The 19449-nt window shown below is 41.1% G+C and overlaps 2 protein-coding genes and 1 long non-coding RNA gene across 4 annotated transcripts in view; 1 reads left to right on the forward strand and 2 right to left on the reverse strand.

Annotated features, from left to right (window-relative positions):
- LOC143511882 (cohesin subunit SA-2) overlaps window positions 1-4712 on the reverse strand; it is an 18449-nt gene extending 13737 nt beyond the window's left edge. The window contains exons 1-12 of the mRNA XM_077001578.1: window positions 4587-4712; window positions 3516-3608; window positions 3323-3407; window positions 2827-2973; window positions 2535-2631; window positions 2327-2403; window positions 2160-2231; window positions 1836-2040; window positions 1562-1713; window positions 1215-1288; window positions 998-1121; window positions 455-553 (exon numbers count right to left, since the gene is read on the reverse strand). Of these exons, the coding sequence (XP_076857693.1) occupies window positions 455-553; window positions 998-1121; window positions 1215-1288; window positions 1562-1713; window positions 1836-2040; window positions 2160-2231; window positions 2327-2403; window positions 2535-2631; window positions 2827-2973; window positions 3323-3407; window positions 3516-3556 (1173 nt within the window). The 5' untranslated portion in view covers window positions 3557-3608; window positions 4587-4712. The remainder of the gene's footprint in view (window positions 1-454; window positions 554-997; window positions 1122-1214; window positions 1289-1561; window positions 1714-1835; window positions 2041-2159; window positions 2232-2326; window positions 2404-2534; window positions 2632-2826; window positions 2974-3322; window positions 3408-3515; window positions 3609-4586) is intronic.
- Window positions 4713-5286: 574 nt separating this feature from the next.
- On the reverse strand, window positions 5287-7349 carry LOC143511885 (uncharacterized). Of its 2 annotated transcripts, none has more exons than XM_077001585.1 (8): window positions 6936-7349; window positions 6666-6784; window positions 6538-6583; window positions 6380-6447; window positions 6170-6272; window positions 5968-6086; window positions 5578-5723; window positions 5287-5425 (listed from the first exon to the last, which is right to left on the reverse strand). In XM_077001585.1, exons 1-8 carry the CDS (start codon window positions 6997-6999, stop codon window positions 5320-5322), a joined length of 771 nt encoding a protein of 256 aa, XP_076857700.1. In that variant the 5' UTR covers window positions 7000-7349; the 3' UTR covers window positions 5287-5319. The 2 variants fall into 2 exon arrangements, with proteins under 2 accessions (XP_076857700.1, XP_076857698.1); XM_077001583.1 differs by having other exon boundaries at window positions 6538-6589; window positions 6936-7346.
- A 4367-nt stretch (window positions 7350-11716) lies between these two features.
- On the forward strand, window positions 11717-16420 carry LOC143511565 (uncharacterized). The gene is made up of 4 exons (XR_013130165.1): window positions 11717-11780; window positions 13557-13653; window positions 13993-14318; window positions 14851-16420. It is a non-coding gene; the product is annotated as an uncharacterized LOC143511565 (long non-coding RNA).
- Window positions 16421-19449: the final 3029 nt, after the last annotated feature.

Consider the following 19449-nt stretch of genomic DNA (forward strand, 5'->3'; position numbering starts at 1 on the left):
TAACGATCCTCTCTGAGAGCAATCTCATCTAAAAGTACACAATTTATCCTTGTTAAGGCTGCTCTTCGGTACTTAATGGCATCTTAAATGCGAGCTGTGCCAATCTGCTGGCCACTGAAGGGTTTCTGGGTAAGAGTGGTGGTGCGGTGGGGCCGAGCCCCTGCAGACGCCCAGTGTGGGCGGTGCTACGCTGCAGGCACACCTGAGGGGCTTGACCAGCTGTCAGTCAGCGTCCTCCACGGGCCCTGCTGGAGCTGCCACTCGCTGCCTTTAACACGCAACCGCCTATTTCCAAACTTTGACTTATTTTGACGCAGTTTGAATCGTTTCCGCCGGGGCTGGAGTCGTTAACTGGGACCAGGCTGACGGGCAGCGGCCCACCGGACGGGGAAGTTCACTGTAGTATGTGTTAACAAATGCCTAATGGTCTGGGGAGCATATAAGCAGGTGGTACCTTAAACCTGCTGGTGAAGAGGTCCATTTTGGAGCTGAGCTGAACATCCTGATAGAGCCCCTGCAGACCCAGCACACACTTCAAACGCACATCGGGTTGCTGTGAAACAAGTATGGAGAGGATCAGGCTCCCGATTACACACACACACACACACACACACACACACTCACACACACTCTCTCTCTCTCACACACACACACACACACTCTCTCACACACACTCTCTCACACACACACTCTCACACACACACACACACACACACACACACACACACACTCACACACACACACACACACTCACACACACACACACACACACTCACACGCTTTTAAAAATTAAACCTGACACAAACAATGGCACAAGCAAAGCTTCTAAGATGCAGGGTAATGCATAACTACACATCCACTGATACTGCTCTCATCCAGAACGAGAAGAATCAAAGCAGGAGCAGGATCTGAAACGCTCTCTACAAACGCCAAGACGTTTATTACAAGAGAGTTCTGCATGTGGAGGAACCAGTCAGGTTTCAGCATGGAGACGCACCTTATCATACATCATCCATCCTACATACTTCAGGTAGGTGTCGTTCAGGAACACTGGACTATACAGTTTCATCCACTCGGTCAGTTCCTCCATGCAGATGGCCCTGATCTCGGGGATTACGTCTCTGCCCATCCAGGACAAGCAAAAAATTACTTTGTTAAAGTGGTACGTCGGGGAGAGGTGATACAAAGGAGGAAACAACCAATGATGAACTTACCTGTATCTTTTAAGAAACACTCCTTTAAAGATAACGTCCATCATGTCTTCGGTTTCGAGCTTCCTGTCCTGCAACTGAACACCCAGGAAACAGCAACCAAATATAAGAGATGAGGAACAGCTCAGGAACTGGAGAGGTAAGTCATCTAAAATTCAGGATACCAAGGAGATAACTCATTTTTCTATAAACAGAATACATGTACTCTGCTGACACAGATTTATCTCATTACACATTTTGGAAGTTACTAAACAATAGTTTAGTATTATATTTAGCTTATGCTGCAACCGCTAACGTACTGTTAAAGCAGGAGAACCTGAGAGTGGTCTCACAGAGGTTCATGCCCCCACCTCAGTGATCTTCCTCTGGATCTTCTCCAGTCGTGGTGAGGCTCGTTTGCTGGAGACCTTGGCCTTCTCCACCTCGTACAGTCTCTGGCTGTTGTCCACTCCGACGCTCAGGCTGAGAGCCACATTCACCAGCGCGCTGAGAAGCTTTACGGCTACGCCACACACAGGAGCACAGAGGATGGCCTCATCAGCCACGAGACCCAACCCCTCCAGCCCTGCTCTGACCCCACCACCACCACCATCACGAGGGTCCGAGGGTGTAGGGTCCGGTTACCTGCCAGCGTGCAGGTGTGTCTGAAGGCACGCACGCACGATGCTGAGAGCTCGGTCAGCAGCGAGATGAGTGTGTTCAGGAGGTAGTTGTCGAAGATCACGCTATACTGGCACTGAGAGACAAGCACCTGGACAAATTCACAGAAGTTCACGCGGAACCTCTTCCAGTACAGACCAGACATAACGAGAGGGTACTCGCCACTGTCCTGGGAAAGACCACATGGAAAGAATCGGCATTTAGGATACGTCTGTGCACTTGGGCACAAATCACAGACATCGTTGAAATAACACCAGGGCCTAAGATTGGGGCCAGTTTCATACTAACCAAGTCCATAGGCCATGTGACAGTGAGGATCCATGGGAACGCCAAGAATTTCTTGTATTGTAAACCTGAGCTCTGCAATGTGTAATACAAAGGGCTGTCGCACTTCACAATGTACAAAGGAACATAACGCAACGTGGTACGAGGGTTCCTGGGAAATCAGACGATACCTGATCCAGATCCTCCACCATCCTGCTCATGACATCACTGTCTTCCTGGCTCTGGAACATCTCAGCAGTCACCACCCCTAGAGCAAGTAGCAATTCAGCAGTCACCCAATAAGCAAGATGTTTAGCAAATTCATATCTTAAAAAAAAAGGATTACTGAAAGTCAACATTAACAAAATAATTCTCGTCAAATATATTTAAATGGTTTGCCTTTGCATCCCGAACACTGGATGAAGAAGCTGATGAGATCAAGCAGAGCGGGTTCTCTGTCCGTTATGTAAGCCTCAATCCAGTCGTCCACCACGGCCTTGTGAGGGTGTTCAGAACACAAATAAACCCTCCAGTCAACCTCCCAGCCATCAACCATCATCAACATCCCTCACAACAGAAATCACATAATTCACAGCCAATGGTGATTCCAACGGTGCAGTCAAAAGGCAAGAGATGTTGTCTGAACTGGATCACATGAGATTTTTATGGGAATTGGATCACAGGTGCATACCTGCATGGCACTCCTCCCCATGGCGACCACCTCAAACAAGGTGACAGCCTCCACATCTCCATCTCTGGCTTGGTCTCCCTCTGGTCTGGGTCTGGCCGTCTTCCTCTGAGCATTCTCACAACCACCTCTGGCTTTTCTCTTCCCTCTCTAGATGTTTAAAACGCTCACAGTGTAAACCAATCACAGCACACCGCTGTTACACATGAGGTATCGTTACTACACTATCTATAAAAACTTGCCAATTTTAATGGAAATGCTTAGTATTAAAAGAGATGAAGGATTGTGTGGTTTACTTTACATTTAAATTTTTAGATGTGACGCGCGTCATATTCAAGCTTGTTGAGTAAAAATATAATTCTCCACAAGGGGGCGCTATTAATATTGAAATTGCGTTGGTGCTTCACGTAAATGTGCCCTGCTACAGTAGTTTTCTCATGACATGGAGGAAATCCCAGTTGGAAATAAACGTTACAGATAGTGGAGCATAACCTCTTACCACATTCTTCTGTCTGTTTTCATTTCTCACACCGGAGGTATGATTCACGGATGAGCAAGAAGAAACGTCTACAGAAGAGTTCTCTCTTCAAAAATTGAGAATACAATGTTGTTGATTACTGTTATTCATTTTGGTTTGGATGATCAACGCAGAGGTAACTGTGTCACTCGTAGGCTGTAACAAAGACTCTTACTTTTGCACTGATCTGGAGAGTAATGTTGGTTCCGCTATCATCTCTTCTCACATCATTTTGTGGCACTGGGTTGTGGTTTTGACGTTTAAATTGCTGCAAAAAATGTACTAGGCAGTCAAGACATGTTTTTTCACCAATACTACGGTTGCAGACTCCTAGTTTATCTTGTGCTACAACTGTGGACTATATAATAACAATTCTGAGTTATATTATAACTTGTCGCATTGTTTCGCGGCCATCTACACGCCGTTACATACACATTATGGCCAGAGGAATGTGGACCATGAGTATTAGCCATCAGTCCGTATAATACTTTATGGGCGTGTCTGGTATCCCATGCCTTGGTCACTAACGTGATCTTAGGTTTGTATGCAACTGAAAGTCCGTCTCATGAAGCTCCATAGAGCTTCTGAGCTCTACATATGTGTGCGGTGGGGTGTGGCTGAACACAGTGACATGAGGAGAGCCCACATTCTTCTAGTCACCTAGTGTAGATTATGAAACTGGACTATAAAGTACCGACTGATGCTTGCACAGAGAAGTACGCCCTGGCCTTGGGATCTGTTAAACCAGCGCAGTGCAAAGCCACACTGGGAATATTCTGGATGTTGTAGTGGGTAGGCTAGTGTTAGTAAACACACAGACACCCCTCAGACACAAAGGAAATAAAACCGGTAAATCAAAATAAACGAAACCTCCCACCGTGGATCATTGGTTAGACAAATGTCCGCAAAATGAAACCTAGAACCTGATTGGACACCGTTGGCATCACTCAGGATTGAACTCTTCCTCGTATTCGCAGGTTTAATGGTCATTGTTAAAACAACGCCCGACGCGGTGTTAGATCCTAACTCTGTACATATTCGCCAGAAAGAGGTGTGTTGCTAACGGAGTAAGATACTCTCGGACACCGTTAGTCTGCAGTTTAATGCTGAAGATGATTGAATTATAGAATAACCTGCAGCTGCTGGCAGACATTACGATTTTTCGTTTCCAGTCGCTAAGTAAATTTTTTTTAATGGTCTATTCAGTCAGCACACGAACCGAGATGCAGCATAGTGGTATTCTTACCAGTGGAAGATGACACTGGGTTTTGGAAATGCATGTTAAATAATGAGAGTAGGTTAGCGGCGACTGTAGTGCGCCATCCGGCGGTCCCCTCGCGATTGAACGAAGCCCTTACGTGATTACGTCACTCCGTGAACCCGTACGTACGTGATTACGTCACTCCGTGAACCCGCTCAACGTGACGGCGTTTCTCCAAGATGGTGTCTATTGGGATTACATCACGCTCTTAAATTATTTTCTAAACATATAAAATGTATAATTTTATGATAAGTAATTCATGATCATTTAATCAAAGATCAAGGTAGCAGCAGATAAGAGTTCAAATTAGATAAGAGATTAAAGTACAAACCTTTAATTGTATTCCAAGTGAGTACACTGAATTGTTTTAGCACCATGAGTTATATAGCAATATTACAATAGTAGTAAACATGAATCATGCTTGTAACGGCTCGTTCTTATACAGTCTACGTAATTGCTTTTCTGTTTCTACTTTATTTATTTTATGATTGATTGCCCTTTGCAGAGCCTGGTCCAGTAAACATTCGATCTGGTCCAGAGCAGTTAATTAGTAACTTGCAATGATACCAGTAATGTTTGCTAATTCAACTATAGTGGTCTTTGTGTTCTGCTTGGTCATCAGGTGAACACATTACCACTTGGCCATTACAGTCTGTCAACTGCAACCACTTATCAGTACATGTGAATGGAATTCCATCAAATCCACAGACCAGATTTGTCAGGACAACATGGAGACGAAGGCTGTTACTGGGCTGAGATCTTCAGGCAGATCTCCTACGAGTGAAGACACTGTTGATATAATGTTGTGTGTTAACTGTGATACCCTGTAAAAGTAAAAAAAAGAATTACCTGTAAAGAACTGCAGCTTATTGAAGTAGTTATGCATATCAGTAATCATATCATCAATTGCAAATGTTTCTTTTGACACAAATAGACTATTTGTGGTACATCATGGCAAATATATTAACACCCTCACCAGCTGAGATACTGGTCCGGTAATTGGGGTTCTTGCTTGGACCCTTCCTCTGAAACTAAAGACATCTTCATCTGCTTAAAGTTCGCCTCAATGTCCGTCTTTATGCTGGACAGTGGCCGTATGTCTTTGAGAGAGTTGAGCACATGCTGTAACAAAAAAATGTGATGTGCAAAAGAGTCTCATGCAGACCAGCAAAATTAATACATCCTGATATTACTGGAAACTTGGCTCTGTGCATGTGGCAGGAAAATATGAACAAAGTGATAACAAAGCTTGGTTACAGCACTGTATTAATGACAAAACTGTCAAAGGAAATTCAAGAAGTAATGTGATAAAAACAAAACGTGTGGGAAAGGGTCCTAAGACCCTCGAGTGTGCAGCTGAACTCACGTATATAACAGCGAGCTGGTGGGGGAGGTACTTGTGCTTTGCTACGTCCCTCCCATCATCCTCCATCTGCTGGCTCAGGACCAGCAGCTGGTTCAGCCTCCCGAGGTGAGGAAAGTACCCTGTAGCCATGACTGCAGTAGGTCAGCAAGCCTCAGGACACAACACCAGTCTAAGTGTCTTTGTCTTTTGACAGCCTCCTCACCGTCCATCGCCGGCGTCTCCAGCATGTCCACGGGGCTGCTGTGGATAATGTAAACTTCTACTCGAGGGAACAAGGCAGACAGTCCGGCAATGTCCAGATAGTCCTGATGGAAAAGTGGGATTTAGTGCAAATTGTTCCCCTTTTATTCCAAAGTACAGTGTTTACTTGTTTGGCTGTTATTACAGGGGTTTGTGCTATTAAATCAGCTACCTCCAGGATGGGTGCCGGCTCAGGCAGGTGTTCAAGGTATTTGTTCATCTGGTCTATAATGTCAGCACCTGTGTACAAACAAGAATACAGTACATTTGCAGTTTATATATTTCAGCTGCTGTGCCGATATTTCAGCATTTTTATTGTGTGAAGCTTGCCTTGTTTTTGAAAATATTCTGATTCTTCAGGACTCCTGTCCTGCCCCTGAAACTTAACACAGGGAGGTTAGAGTGCTGCAGACGAGCCGCTATTGTCTGACTCGAACCCGCCCAGCTAGCACGTTTACCTGGTACACCTGGGCCCTGATGAGGAGGTCCAGCTGACCACACAGACACAGCATCTCCAGTGCCACCTGCTCAGGGCTCAGGTGGATCGGCACCAGGGGCTTTTTCACGTACACATCCACTGCACAAAAAACGTGAGCAGCGTCATGGAGGCCTACAGACGTCACTTGAACTTCAAGTGAGGGATGTCGTCGAATCTTTTCTATTAGCTACATAATCAGTCACCCCCCATAAGAAATCAGGTCAAACGGAGCTGAGAGAGAAACACGTACCTTTGAAACTCGCACTGTAACCACACGGCTGGCAAAGCGGTTCCGTTAGACTGACAGCTGCCATCCTGGAGCGACAGAAGCGCGCTGTGGCGGTTTTGTTCCGTTTACTCTCTCATCTCTCCAAAACAAAAAACCTCCTCCGCGGCTTTTATCTGTCCAGAGGGTTTCTGGCTCACTACGCTACGCGAATCTTTTCCCAGTATTAACCTATTTTTTAAAATCAGTGGCCCACTTTTACTATGATTTTATGTAAGCTTCATCCAATCTGGAGATTCACGAATTTCGACGCCCCGCCGATCTGTACGACGTGGTCGCCTAAAATCGGACAGTTTTGTGTTTTCCGTCGCATCTAATAGAGGTTTGATCGTCTAAGGTTGAACACACCCTTTACAAACGAGAAGGACACCAACGTGATTCAAACATGATTACACGCAGGTTCATCTGCAAAGCGCTTAATGGGAAATGTATAATGGTTAATTCATACATTCAATTCATACAATTCATTTTCATATTGGAATGTTACGTTATGATTTTAGAAGATAACAATACATACAATATTGCAACCCACACGTTTGTTAAACAATGCACAGACTATTGGACACAATAATCAGACGTGAGCTATATATTAATTAGGGTAAAGTTAATATAGCATATGAAATAATATACTGTTTACATGGGAACTGCTGAAAAAAACATACATAACGTTTGCAAATGTTTATTAGACAATAGTAAAGACGGAAGGACGTAGATACAATATATCGATCATTGTAAACGATAACAGGCCCATCAAATTATTATAAATATATAAATGAACCTTAAGTGGCCGTTTTACAGCGCAGTCTATCGTCTCAACTAGCTAATGTGCTGCAGATGCCCTACACAGTAAAATGACTGGAGTTAAAATGCCAGAGTAAATAAATATGTGCTCTACTGCAGAACAAGACATTGAGGTGTGGTATAAAGACACTTAAACGGTTTACAAAATAAACAAAGGTAAAAGGTTTTAATACTGCTGTCGAGAGTTTTGATAGAGTTTTGCTGTTGAGCGCGTTCACGTTTGAGCGTCTGGTATTAGACGTCAACCAACGCAGCTATTAACTGTCAATCACCTTATCGCCACTCCCCTTTAAGTAACACATAATAACTTCTATACAATCTGTTTATCGTAGAGAAAAACACTGGGAGAGATATTAACACAATGGGGTGTTATAGAATTGACAAAATATAATAGCTCAAAAAACGTATTTTACGTGTAATAAAAATTTAAAGTTTCTCGTCCGGCCCGTTCACTTACATGGGAATAGGCGGGGTTAAAAGTTGTACTGCAGCCAGCCACTAGAAGGCAGCTGACACACGGAGGCTTCACTTTTCACTCGTGTCGTCCAGTCCACTATGGAGTGATTTTTGTTTCAATAGTTCCACAAAAGCAAAAGTAAATCCAAGAGCAGAAAGTATATGTTATGAATGCAAAACAGAAAAAAATATATCAAAAGTATATATTTTTAATATAATTGGTTATTTGAAACTTATTTTCGTTTGCATTTTGACAAGTTTTTGGTTCCATTGTTTTTGTTTTTTTGGATTTTCCCAGTAAGGTCTTTTGCTTGTGGAATCTCTCTTTGCTTCTGCTTCGTTTTTTGCTTCTGACTTTTGGAACACATTTCACGTGTGGAAGGGTCTTAAGCCCCTTCTAACGTGTTTGATATTTTCTGAAATCTCATCGTGTGCGCTCGGCTGAGCAATTTGGCTCAGCAACTTTTCGTCACCAGCCAATTGGAAGCTCGCTTGGCGTCACATGACACTTCGGCGTTTACGCCGTTAACGGCCATCACTAATCAAAAGTAAAGAAAGAAGTTGATCAGATAATAAATCATATATAAGATGAGACAACAACCATGAGATATAAGATAGTTAACATGGCTTATTACATCGAATTTGGCGATAGAATAAAAAAATAATAATTTAATCAATTCGGTGTAGGGTTGCCACCTGTCCCGGTTTTCCTTCTTTTTAATATTAGGTCCCGGCAAAAAAAATTCATTTAATGTCCTGGTTTTCACTAGGTTAGTTCAAACGACTATTTAGACTGTTTCTGCACACTTTAAATCTGTCTTTTTTTTCTCGCTGTGTCCATTTGACACCCCCGGTAACATTTTATGCCACCCCCCGTCAACAATTTACACTCGCCACCCACCACCCCCCACTCTGTGTCAGTATGACAGTGTCCTTGTTTTTTGTCAGACAGGTGGCAACCCTAATTCGGTGTCGTCAGTATATGGTGTCTCAACCAAATAAAAATGCTGCTATGTGTTTCATAAAGACATGTTTCACGACACCGAATTGATTAAATGATTATTTTCTTGTTCTATCGCCAAATTCGATGTAATAAGCCATGTTAACTATCTTATATCTCATGGTTGTTATTATTTGTTCAACTTATTTCTTTTTTTTTGATTAGTGATGGCCGTTAACGGCGTAAACGCCGAGGTGTCATGTGACACCAAGCGAGCTTCCAATTGGCTGGTGACGAAAAGTTGCTGAGCCAAATTGCTCAGCCGAGCGCACACGGAGAGATTTCGGGCACGCGTGCCAGAAAATATCAAACACGTTAGATAAATGTCTCACAGGCACAAGAGGCAGAGAATTTTGTCTCAAGCGTCCGCACACGGCGAGCAACTAGCTGAGCGCCCGTTTGCTCAGCTAGTTGCTCGCTGTGTGCGGGGGGCTTTAGATGAAGGCGTTCCTCTGCAATCTCCATTGGTCACTGATTCCGGACTGACACAGAGCTCTGAGACCGCCTCTGGGACCAAGCCACGCCCACCCCACCAGCTTCCCAGCGTTTTCAAACATGGTGGAACACGGGGGTTCTGTTTCACAGTAGCATGTAAACTGAGTTTTACCATTAAGGTTTATACAAAGGTTTTAGTTAATTGCTAAATGGTCTGTAGATATTGCAAATGTACATAATAACTGAATGTTAATGAAACATTAGCTAAATCCAGGCGGCTTCCTTTTTTGCATGCCAGGTGGATGAAACAACTGATATAGCTTGCCATGCTCAACTCTCTGTCATTGTTGGCTATGTGGATAGGACAGGTAAAATTCAGGAGTGCTTTGTTGGATTTTTTTATGTTTCTGGGGGAAGAGATGCTCAGTCTGTTTTTGAAGTCTTGAATGAGAACATACAGGGCTACAATTTCAGGGGAAAACTTGTGGCGCAAACCTATGATGGGACTGCTGTCATGGCTTCAGCTCTCAATGGTTTGCAGGCCAAAGTTAAAGCAATAACCCCCAGTGCAATGTTTGTGCATTGCTATGCACACAGACTGAATTTGGTTCTGTCTCAGGGGGCTAAATGCTTATCTGAGTACAGAATATTTTTTGCATCACTCTCTGGGTTTGCCACATTTTTCTCAAAATCCACAAAGATGATGTCTTTTCTTGAGTCTGCAGGCTGCTCAAAGTTGCCCAGAAATGCTCCTACTCGATGGAATTTCACATCACGTATAGTGAGCACTGTGGCAAACAATTATGATGCCCTCCTGCAAACTTTTGAGATGATCATTGCCGATAAGTCCATGGATGATGACAGATTAGACTGTGCCAAAGGCCTTCTGATGAAACTGGAAGATTTTGAGTGTGTGTTCATGTTGTACACATATGAACAAATCTTCTCTGAGACTGATGTGGTGTTTGTCCAGCAGAGAGCTATGGATGTTCTGTACTGCAAGAAAGGAATTGAGTCTTTTCTTGCTTTTGTCAAAAAGAAGAGGTCAGAGGGCTGTTTATGCCAAAGCAGCAGATCTCACATCAGACCCACAAATTAATCCCATGGGAAAACACAGTCTGTCACAGCTACAGGATCCCAAGGAGTGCTACAGAAATCTGTACGGCCATCCTAGACAATCTCACAGAGCAGCTACCTCGCCGTTTTGCAAATTTGGAAAGTCTGCGCTTCTTGGAATTGATCAATCCAGGGAAATTTGATGAGATGAGACAAGTGTTTCCAGAGGAGGCATTTCAGAGTGTCCTGAAAAGTTTTGGCCAGTTCTTTGATTCAGGGAGACTGAGGTCTGAACTTCAAGTCCTATACTCAAACCAGGACTTGCAGGGCAACAGGGGAAAGCTATGTGATTTCTTGCTGTTTCTGAAAGACATGGAGTTGGACAGTGCAATGCCTCAGGTGTACAAACTATTGTCACCCGCAACACCATGGGCCAGGGCCGTTTAAGCAGCCTCGCTCTGCTGGCCATTGAAAGGACACCTTGTTGGTACGACAGGGTCACAGATCATTTTCTTTTTTCTTTTTTATTACTTTAGAACCAATGTGTCATTTTTTTCTACACATTTACCGTGTCGGAAGTACTTTAACACATTATGTGTCAATCCTGTATACTTGTGGTATAGTTGATATTTGGAGTTATCGTGAGAACGGCAGGACGAGATGAACGATAATGGTGGTCAGAAGTTACATGCACATGTGTTAATAAAATAAGCATAAAACAGGGACTAAAGACTGTTTATTTTGAACAACACGACAATACTTTTAACACACACGTGTAATATATAGACATAATTTGCCTACACATTTGTGTGTTAAGCTTAAAGAAAGTATATTTATATCAGAAAAATAATTAATTAATTTTGCTTGAGTTTTTAGTATAAAATGTAAGTATCTGTGGATAAAAATGTAGATTATTTCCCCTCGAACAGAAAAACATCCAAAAAATTTAAACGAATACTTGAACCAATCACGTCTCTCCAGTCCAGTTTTATTAAATTGTCAACCGTTGCCTCGCTCTTTTTCGACATTGGTGGCCAAGATATAACAGGGTTCTGATCTAGGTAAGTATTTAAAAATGTATGAACCTTTTGGGAGTAAAAAACATAATATTGCTAACAAGCGATGCCGGTAGAAAATAAATTAATTAACAAATTGAATAAAAATAAATTAAGTACTACCGTTCAAGACAAGTAGTTAGCTAGCAGCCAAAGTTGTATATTAACAGGACATTCATTTAACAATAGCTAACGCTAGCTAGCTATGTTATCTGATAAGTTAGCGCTTGAGCACAGAGATAAATAGTATATTCAAAAACAGGCTTGCTTTTAAATTAGGTTTACTATTATTTCTTGCCGTAAGTTAGCTAGGCTAGCTAGCTAAATTAGCTAGAGCTGGGTTATGTAACTAGCTGCACTGCATAATTCAGTCATGAAATGGCGCCAAAATATGTTGACCTTGTTTAGGGACTTCGGACATTTTTTTCTAAATTATTTAGTCACATTTAAAATAGTTTTTATTAGCTGCAGCACAATATAACTAAAAAAAAGATGCCTCAATTGTCAAATTTGATCAAGCCAGTCCAAAGATATTCACATTTAAATCGGCCCTATTGTTTTAATGCCATAAATCTAAATCTTGGGATCAAGAAATGTGCGCTAGTTTTAGCATGTGGCCATAGTTGCCAGGTTCCAGCTGCGGGTAAAAATTCTGGGGTAGCGGGATGCGGTTTTTTGGGCTACTTTTGAGTTGGGCCACCGCGGGAGTTACAAGTCAACACAAAGAATCGATCGCGATATAATACTTAATTTGTCTCCATTTTAAACACTCGCCACCCCCCTCCCCTGTCAATAACTTTGGTCTTTGGGCCTGTTTAGGCGGCTAAAGGGCGGATTTTACATTGACTTTGTGCGGGATATTTTTATAGGACCTGGTAACCCTGGCTAGTTTTAGCATGTGGCTAATCCGTGCCCGACTATCATGGTTCATCGGACCAACACGTTGTCTTGGGAGCCTTAAAAACTACCATAAACTGTACAGACTGGGATAAAACTTAAGGAAACAATAAACAAGAATATAATGTAACGGTCCACGTATCTATTAATATCTTTTGAACAGTCCAACAATGTTTTTGAACGGTCCAAGCGCGAAGTTAAAATTCAAGCAGGCTCAAAAAGAAACAGGAGCGCGAAATGCGAATTCTTCTAACGGAATGAGAGAAAGCGAACATTCAGTTATGTCATATTACCAAAACTCTGGGAAGAACCTCCTACAAACCGATGAAAACAGCGATTTTTTTACCGCGCGCTTGCGATGACTGATTTCGCTTAGACAGCGCGACCGGAGAAAAATGGCCGCGGCTCAATCATTATCATGCGGAAATATCCAAGTCCCTACCTTGGTTGATAGCATTACCTCAGCAGCTCTCCCCCATAACATCCCAATATCCTTTACAGTGAATATGCTGCTAAATTAAAAATAAAACTCATTTTGAAAAACAATGAATTGTAAGATGTTTTTCTTAATCTAAAGAGAGATAACATTACAAAAAAATTAAACGAAGACAATTTTTCCATCGGGTCATGAACATGAAGAACTGAAGTCTTTCTTGGAAAAGAAAGCACCATAGACACTTGATGAAATTAAAACAAAAGGCATCGTGACAGAAAAATCAAGGCGAAAGCTCATTAAAGTATGCATCTCTGACCTGGTGGAAAAGCATGGCTTGTAAGTAAATAAGTTGTAGCTTGGTTAGTTTTGAATGCTATAATAAGATATGGCTTGAGACATCCTGTATCTAATCTAAATCTAATTTCCTATGTTCTAATTTTTGTCTTTAGTTATCCATCAACTACTGAAAAAGTAGCTCTAGCAAAGAGCATCACTGCTGTCCTTCCATCTATGAGAGTCCAAGTAGATGGAAAGGGGCAATGATTTGTAAGTATATGCTTTGGTTCTCAGTTGTAAGATGTGCAGAGTTGACGTTCATATTTTTAATATGCATTTTGCCTTTTATGTGGAACGTACTCTTGCACATGCAGCTGGCTTTCTTTATGTGATTGTCTTATCTAATTACATGTTTCTGCTTTAAATCAGTTACTAGTAAAATTGGTCTTCAAGTTTCAGTTTCTTAAATATTTACTTAATTATATTGAATAACTATTTTAAATGCTTAAAGAAAGTAGCTTCAATACTACCTCTAGTAGTGTCAGTAGCAGCAAATATTAATTTATCATCTAAAATATTTCTCAGTTAATATCCTTGTGTTTTTGCCAGGAGCATTTTTATGATCTAACATCTCATTCTGGGTTTTTGGAAATGAGATTTCGCAATATTCGCCGAAAGCTAGAGGACGGTCAGCGACATTATAAAGCATACAAGCGACGCAGTGAAGACAGACCTAATTCAGACCAGGATGAGGATGGAAGACTGAGTGGATCAACCTGATGAAAAGGCTCCGGCCATCTGCAGACAGCGTTTCATCAGTCAAAGCAGCAATGCAGAAAACATTCACCTGGCGCAGATTGTGGATAGCCAATCATTCCCCTACCCTGTCTGAACTGTTCTAGGAATACCCACGATTCTTGGATATGCCAACTCTGGTAGGTAACATTTTGAAGTACAATGAAGTATTGTCATATTTGTCTCCTTGCTTTTAAATGCTCATTCACTCAAGTTCATTACCAGTTTATGGCTTGATGTAATGTGAAGAACAAGTCTATCATTGACATACGATAATAGCGTTCTTAAATTGATAACATTACGGGGGTTATTATATTACACAACACAGCTAAACACCAAGAACTCAGTTGGCCACCTGTATGTTATAGACTGAAACATTTTCCTAAAATATGTTAACATCAAATAAGAGTGACACGACCACCAATTAAAGATATTGGGACTTATTATTATTAAGTCTCACAGTATTTTGAACCAGTATTTAATTAATTTTGGTATACTCCTGTGATTCAACAAAGAAGTGTCAAACTCTGGTCCTGGTAGACTACAGTCCTCGGAATGAGTGTTTTCTTTAGCACATCAAATGAAACAAAGTCCATTGTAGTTGTTCAAGGAATATTAAGTGTGACACTTTGTAATACTAAAAAATGAGATTTGGTTTTCTTTGCATCTTAGGCTGGAAGCAGAATTGCTACCCTCTGATGATTCTTTATCACAGACCCATCAGCCACAGCTAATCGGTATTGGTAACCTGAAGGCTGCTTCACGGCAATACGTGATTGTTGGAAAGAATGACCAAATTACCATTCCCCTTGAAGAAGGACTGACATGTGCTGTAGACAAGCTGTTCAAGCTCTACTTGGTGTGCAACCTGGCCTATCCACCTCAACTTAGCTCTGTGTTCTCCTTCTTTGAACACATCTATGACGTTCCCATCTCAACCAGCAGGAAAGCCAAGGTACTGAACCTCATTTCTAAGCTCAGATGTGTACATTAAGTCACAGCATAATGTACACATGCCCCGAATGTCGACAGTCACAATTCACACACAATGTAAAGAAGCTAATTTGGCATCTTCATGAAATACATGCGTTGTCAGAGGGACTGGACTTCACTCTCAATTGTAGCCAAGATGGTTGTCCAAGGATGTACCACAGTATCAAATCCTTTACTAAGCATCTTTACAGAGACCACCAGTCAACAGTGAACAGTCAGTATGTTCAGACATGCCATTTGAGATCTTCACAGTTATCCGAGTCTGACACACCAGCTAATGTGGAAACAGCTATACTTTCTGTAGCGCTCAAAACTACTTCTGTAAGTGACTGTGCAGCCTCATTTGTTGCAAAAATGTATTCTGGATCTAATGTGACACTAATGGATGTAGCAAGTAATGTGACTTGTGTTAAAGAGGTGTTAGAGAACTGTAGATAGTTTGCAAAATTCAGTAACCTCACTGCTAACTAGTATAGGGGTACCCAATGGGAATGAACTGGTTCAGTCATTAATGAATAAGTTTGAAAGTGCAAATAAGTTTGGTGAAATAGATGCACCCTTTAAAATGAATAAGTACTTTGAAAGATTTCAGCTTGTTAAGCCAAAAGAAATATTTCTTGGCCACAGGGCAGACACCTTACGGAAACGATGACAACTGAAGCAAGTTTTGGCACCTGACACCTGTCAGTATGTTCCAATTGTTGACACAATCAGGTTTTTATTCACCAATTACCAAATGAAACGCTTCTACTTAAGAAGTGCAAAACAAAACGACAACATAATGCATAACTTTTGAGATGGGTCTCTGTTTTCATCGCATCCATTGTTTAGAGTATGCCCTGAAGCCCTTCAAATAGTTATATTATGATGATGTAGAGACAACCAATCCTTTGCGCTCCAAAGCAAAAACTCATAAAATGGGTGCTGTTTATTTCACCATAAGGAATTTACCACCAGAATATAATTCATCACAAGCACATATTCACTTGTGTCTGTTGTTTAACTCAATTGACAGAGAGATTAGAACATTAGAAGTCAACTTTAGAAGCTAGGACAGTTGTCCACATCGTGATAAAGTTAGCTATATACCAAGGAGATGCATGCTGTTCTGCATAGGCCTGAATCCTCTCAGACAGATCATCTCTAAAGAGTGGGTGTGGTATTCAGGAGTTGGACTGCTGTCAGCCACCTGCTGTTCATTGATGAAATCGAGCTGTATGCTAAAATGGAAAGAAACATTGATTCTGAGCCTCTTGTCAAGAATCTACAGTTAGTGAATAGATAGAAATGTAAAGTTGTAATATATATATATATATATATATATATATATATATATATATATTTATATATATATATATATATATATATATATATATATATATATATATATATATATATATATATATATATATATTCATATACAAACCTATGATAAAAACTAGATCATTGATTATAAACTATCGAGCTAAATAATTAATTGATTAAATAAATTAGAAAATGATTACACAAACTGATATTGTTATAATGATAAAAAAAAATTCCGCAATGAAAGGACATGGTAGATTTCATCTTGTTTGCCGAGTTCTTTAAACATAATTATCTGGCAATACCCATTCCGCCCTGTAGATGGCAGCATTGTCATTGAATCACAATTTCAGTCAGTATTATACTTCCAAACTCGTCCATTCATTCAAGGGCGTTGGAAATGATGGATTAGAACCGATATGAAATTGACCACTCTCCAGGGCTCTGACGTTTTGATTTCGGTGCAGAGAGAGATTTTGTGGGCAAAGGCAGGGGTGGTGTTGGTGGGGGTGTTGGAGCACAGGGGTGGTGGTAGATTGTATATGTGTGTGCACCACCCGGGGTAGGGAGGGGGTAGCTCAAGCATTGTAACTCTGACAGAGCTCCTCAAAGGGTGATTGTTTTCATTTGACCAGTTACAAAAGAAGAGAAATGTACAATTTTTTCACAACTTTACTGTCATGGTTTAAAGAACATGGGTTCTAACTACAGGAGATAAGTAGGTAGATTAGTAAGTAAGCTAGGAAATTACCATATTTTTGGGTAAGGAAGTGCAGTACTGTTATTATTGAATTGTTGGATAGGAAATTATCAATCCAATTTGACAACTAGTGTGCATATTGCCATCTACCACAAACGTGTGACCAACAGGTCTGTGTATTGAATGAGTTTGTCACATGGTCCAGTAGATTAATGAACAAGGAGCAGTCTATTTGTCATTTTTTAAATTTTAATTTAAATTGGTGATCTTCCTCGCTTCAACTTCTCTTCAGTACCTAGCGTGTTCGTTGATGCAGAAGGAAATAATTAGAAACAACAGACCAATCTACTGCAAACAAAAAGCTTTATTTGCACCAAGATATCTTAGGAGACCCCACACATACAATGCATGTATATGCTCCCCATCCTAAGAGGCAGAGATCAGAAAATAACTGCTGCACTCCAAGCTAATATGCTGTTTCTTCTCCCATCTATCTGCCCTTTCAGTGATCTTCACTTCCATAGATGGAGTTTCATATCAAGTTGATCATATCAATATCAAGTTTACTACTAAGCAAAATATATTGTTGCCAAGTTTGCTGCTAAGCAAAGATGATTTTCATAACACATCCCACAGATCCTTGAGAAAGCTGAGGCAAGTCCACTAAACACAGACTTCCTCCTGGGCTTAGGGGTGGTCTCGTTGGAGGTAGATATTGCCTCAACACTGGGAGATTGGATATCTGTAAAAGATGAAAGTTGTACTGAAAAATAGCATAAGAAATGATGTTTAAAGGCCATAGGACTGTGAAAGAGATTTTGGTGTAATCAAGACACTCAAGCTCAATGTCCACTGTCTGTGCGTCACTATGCAGAGCAGATCTTAAGGATGAGGATGCTAATGTGACTTCGGTGGCACTCCACGAAGTCTCAAACATTCCTCAGACGAGCTCCTGTGTAAGGCACGACGTGGCACAAACTCAGTCCTTTCACGACCGCGTCTTCACTTTCTGAACTCCTTAAGCTTCAGGGAGTCGTCAATCGGGAATAATGTTTTCCCTCTGACTTGGTAGCAAATGATGAGATTGGTTTGGTGGGAAGTTTTGGAACACTGTCCCTCTCTTCATCTTCACCATTCACCTTATCAAATGCCAAACCTGATTTGATAAATTATAGAAAATTATACTGAGAGCAATGAATAACTGTAACACATCAAATCAAATATATTTATATAGCGCTTTTCACAACACATGTCTCAAAGCGCTTTACAGGATTTACAAGGTTAACAATACTATGGGTCCAAATCCCTAATGAGCAAGCCAAAGGCAACAGTGGCAAGGAAAAACTACCTAGATGGTGGGGAATAGGAAGAAACCTTGGGAGGACCAAGACTCAAAAGGGAACCCATCCTCCATTGGGTGGCCCGTTAACACACAAATTACACAAAAACAAATTATACAGACGAATACACAAGTCACAAACAAATCACACAATCAAGCTAAGTATAAGGTAACTAGAATGAAAGTTCTGGGTGTTGATATTGTCAATATAAATGTCTTGTGATGAACGCCAGGTTTTCATTCCGTGTCGGAGTGATGATACTGGTATTGTAGGCTCCGACTGCAGTGTTACTCCCCAGGTGAACCTCGGAGAAGAAAGATATGTGATGTGGTAAATATGTAACAGATTATTCAAAGGCCAAACTAAACAGATTAGTCTTTAGTCGAGTTTTAAACATTGAGACTTGTGTCTGAGTCCCGAATAAAGGCAGGAAGATTATTCCACAGTTGTGGAGCTTTAAAAGAAAAGGCTCTTCCACCTGCTGTGATCTTTTTGGTCCTAGGAACAGTTAATAACCCTGCATCCTGCGAACGAAGTGAACGTGCTGGGTTGTAATGATCAATAAAAAGAAATTTTGATCCCACAATTCTCAATAATTATCGACCTATATCTAACCTTTCCTTTCTTAGCAAAATCATTGAAAAAGTTGTGTCAATCCAGTTGAATGATTATGTAAAAGTAAATCAAATAAATGACACTTTTCAATCTGGTTTCAGAGCTGAGTTGATCATGAAATTCTTCTTGATCGACTACAGAGTTGGGTAGGCCTTAGTGGCTTAGTCTTAGACTGGTTTAGATCGTACCTAACTGGGCGTGATTACTATGTAGCATTAGGTACCTCTTCCTCCACACGTCAAAAAATAACTTGTGGCGTCCCCCAAGGATCAATTCTTGGGCCGTTACTATTCAACCTATATATGCTTCCGTTACCAC

This window comes from Brachyhypopomus gauderio, chromosome 4 (genome assembly GCF_052324685.1).
Source record: "Brachyhypopomus gauderio isolate BG-103 chromosome 4, BGAUD_0.2, whole genome shotgun sequence".
In the NCBI taxonomy this organism is placed as follows: domain Eukaryota; kingdom Metazoa; phylum Chordata; class Actinopteri; order Gymnotiformes; family Hypopomidae; genus Brachyhypopomus; species Brachyhypopomus gauderio.

Coding starts and splice junctions, on each gene's coding strand:
- LOC143511885 (XM_077001583.1), bottom strand. CDS start 6,999: ATGGCAGCTGTCAGTCTAACGGAACCGCTTTGCCAGCCGTGTGGTTAC. Junction 6,448..6,537: donor AGAATATTTTCAAAAACAAG/GCAAGCTTCACA, acceptor GTTTGTACACAG/GTGCTGACATTATAGACCAG. Junction 6,273..6,379: donor AGCCGGCACCCATCCTGGAG/GTAGCTGATTTA, acceptor CTTTTCCATCAG/GACTATCTGGACATTGCCGG.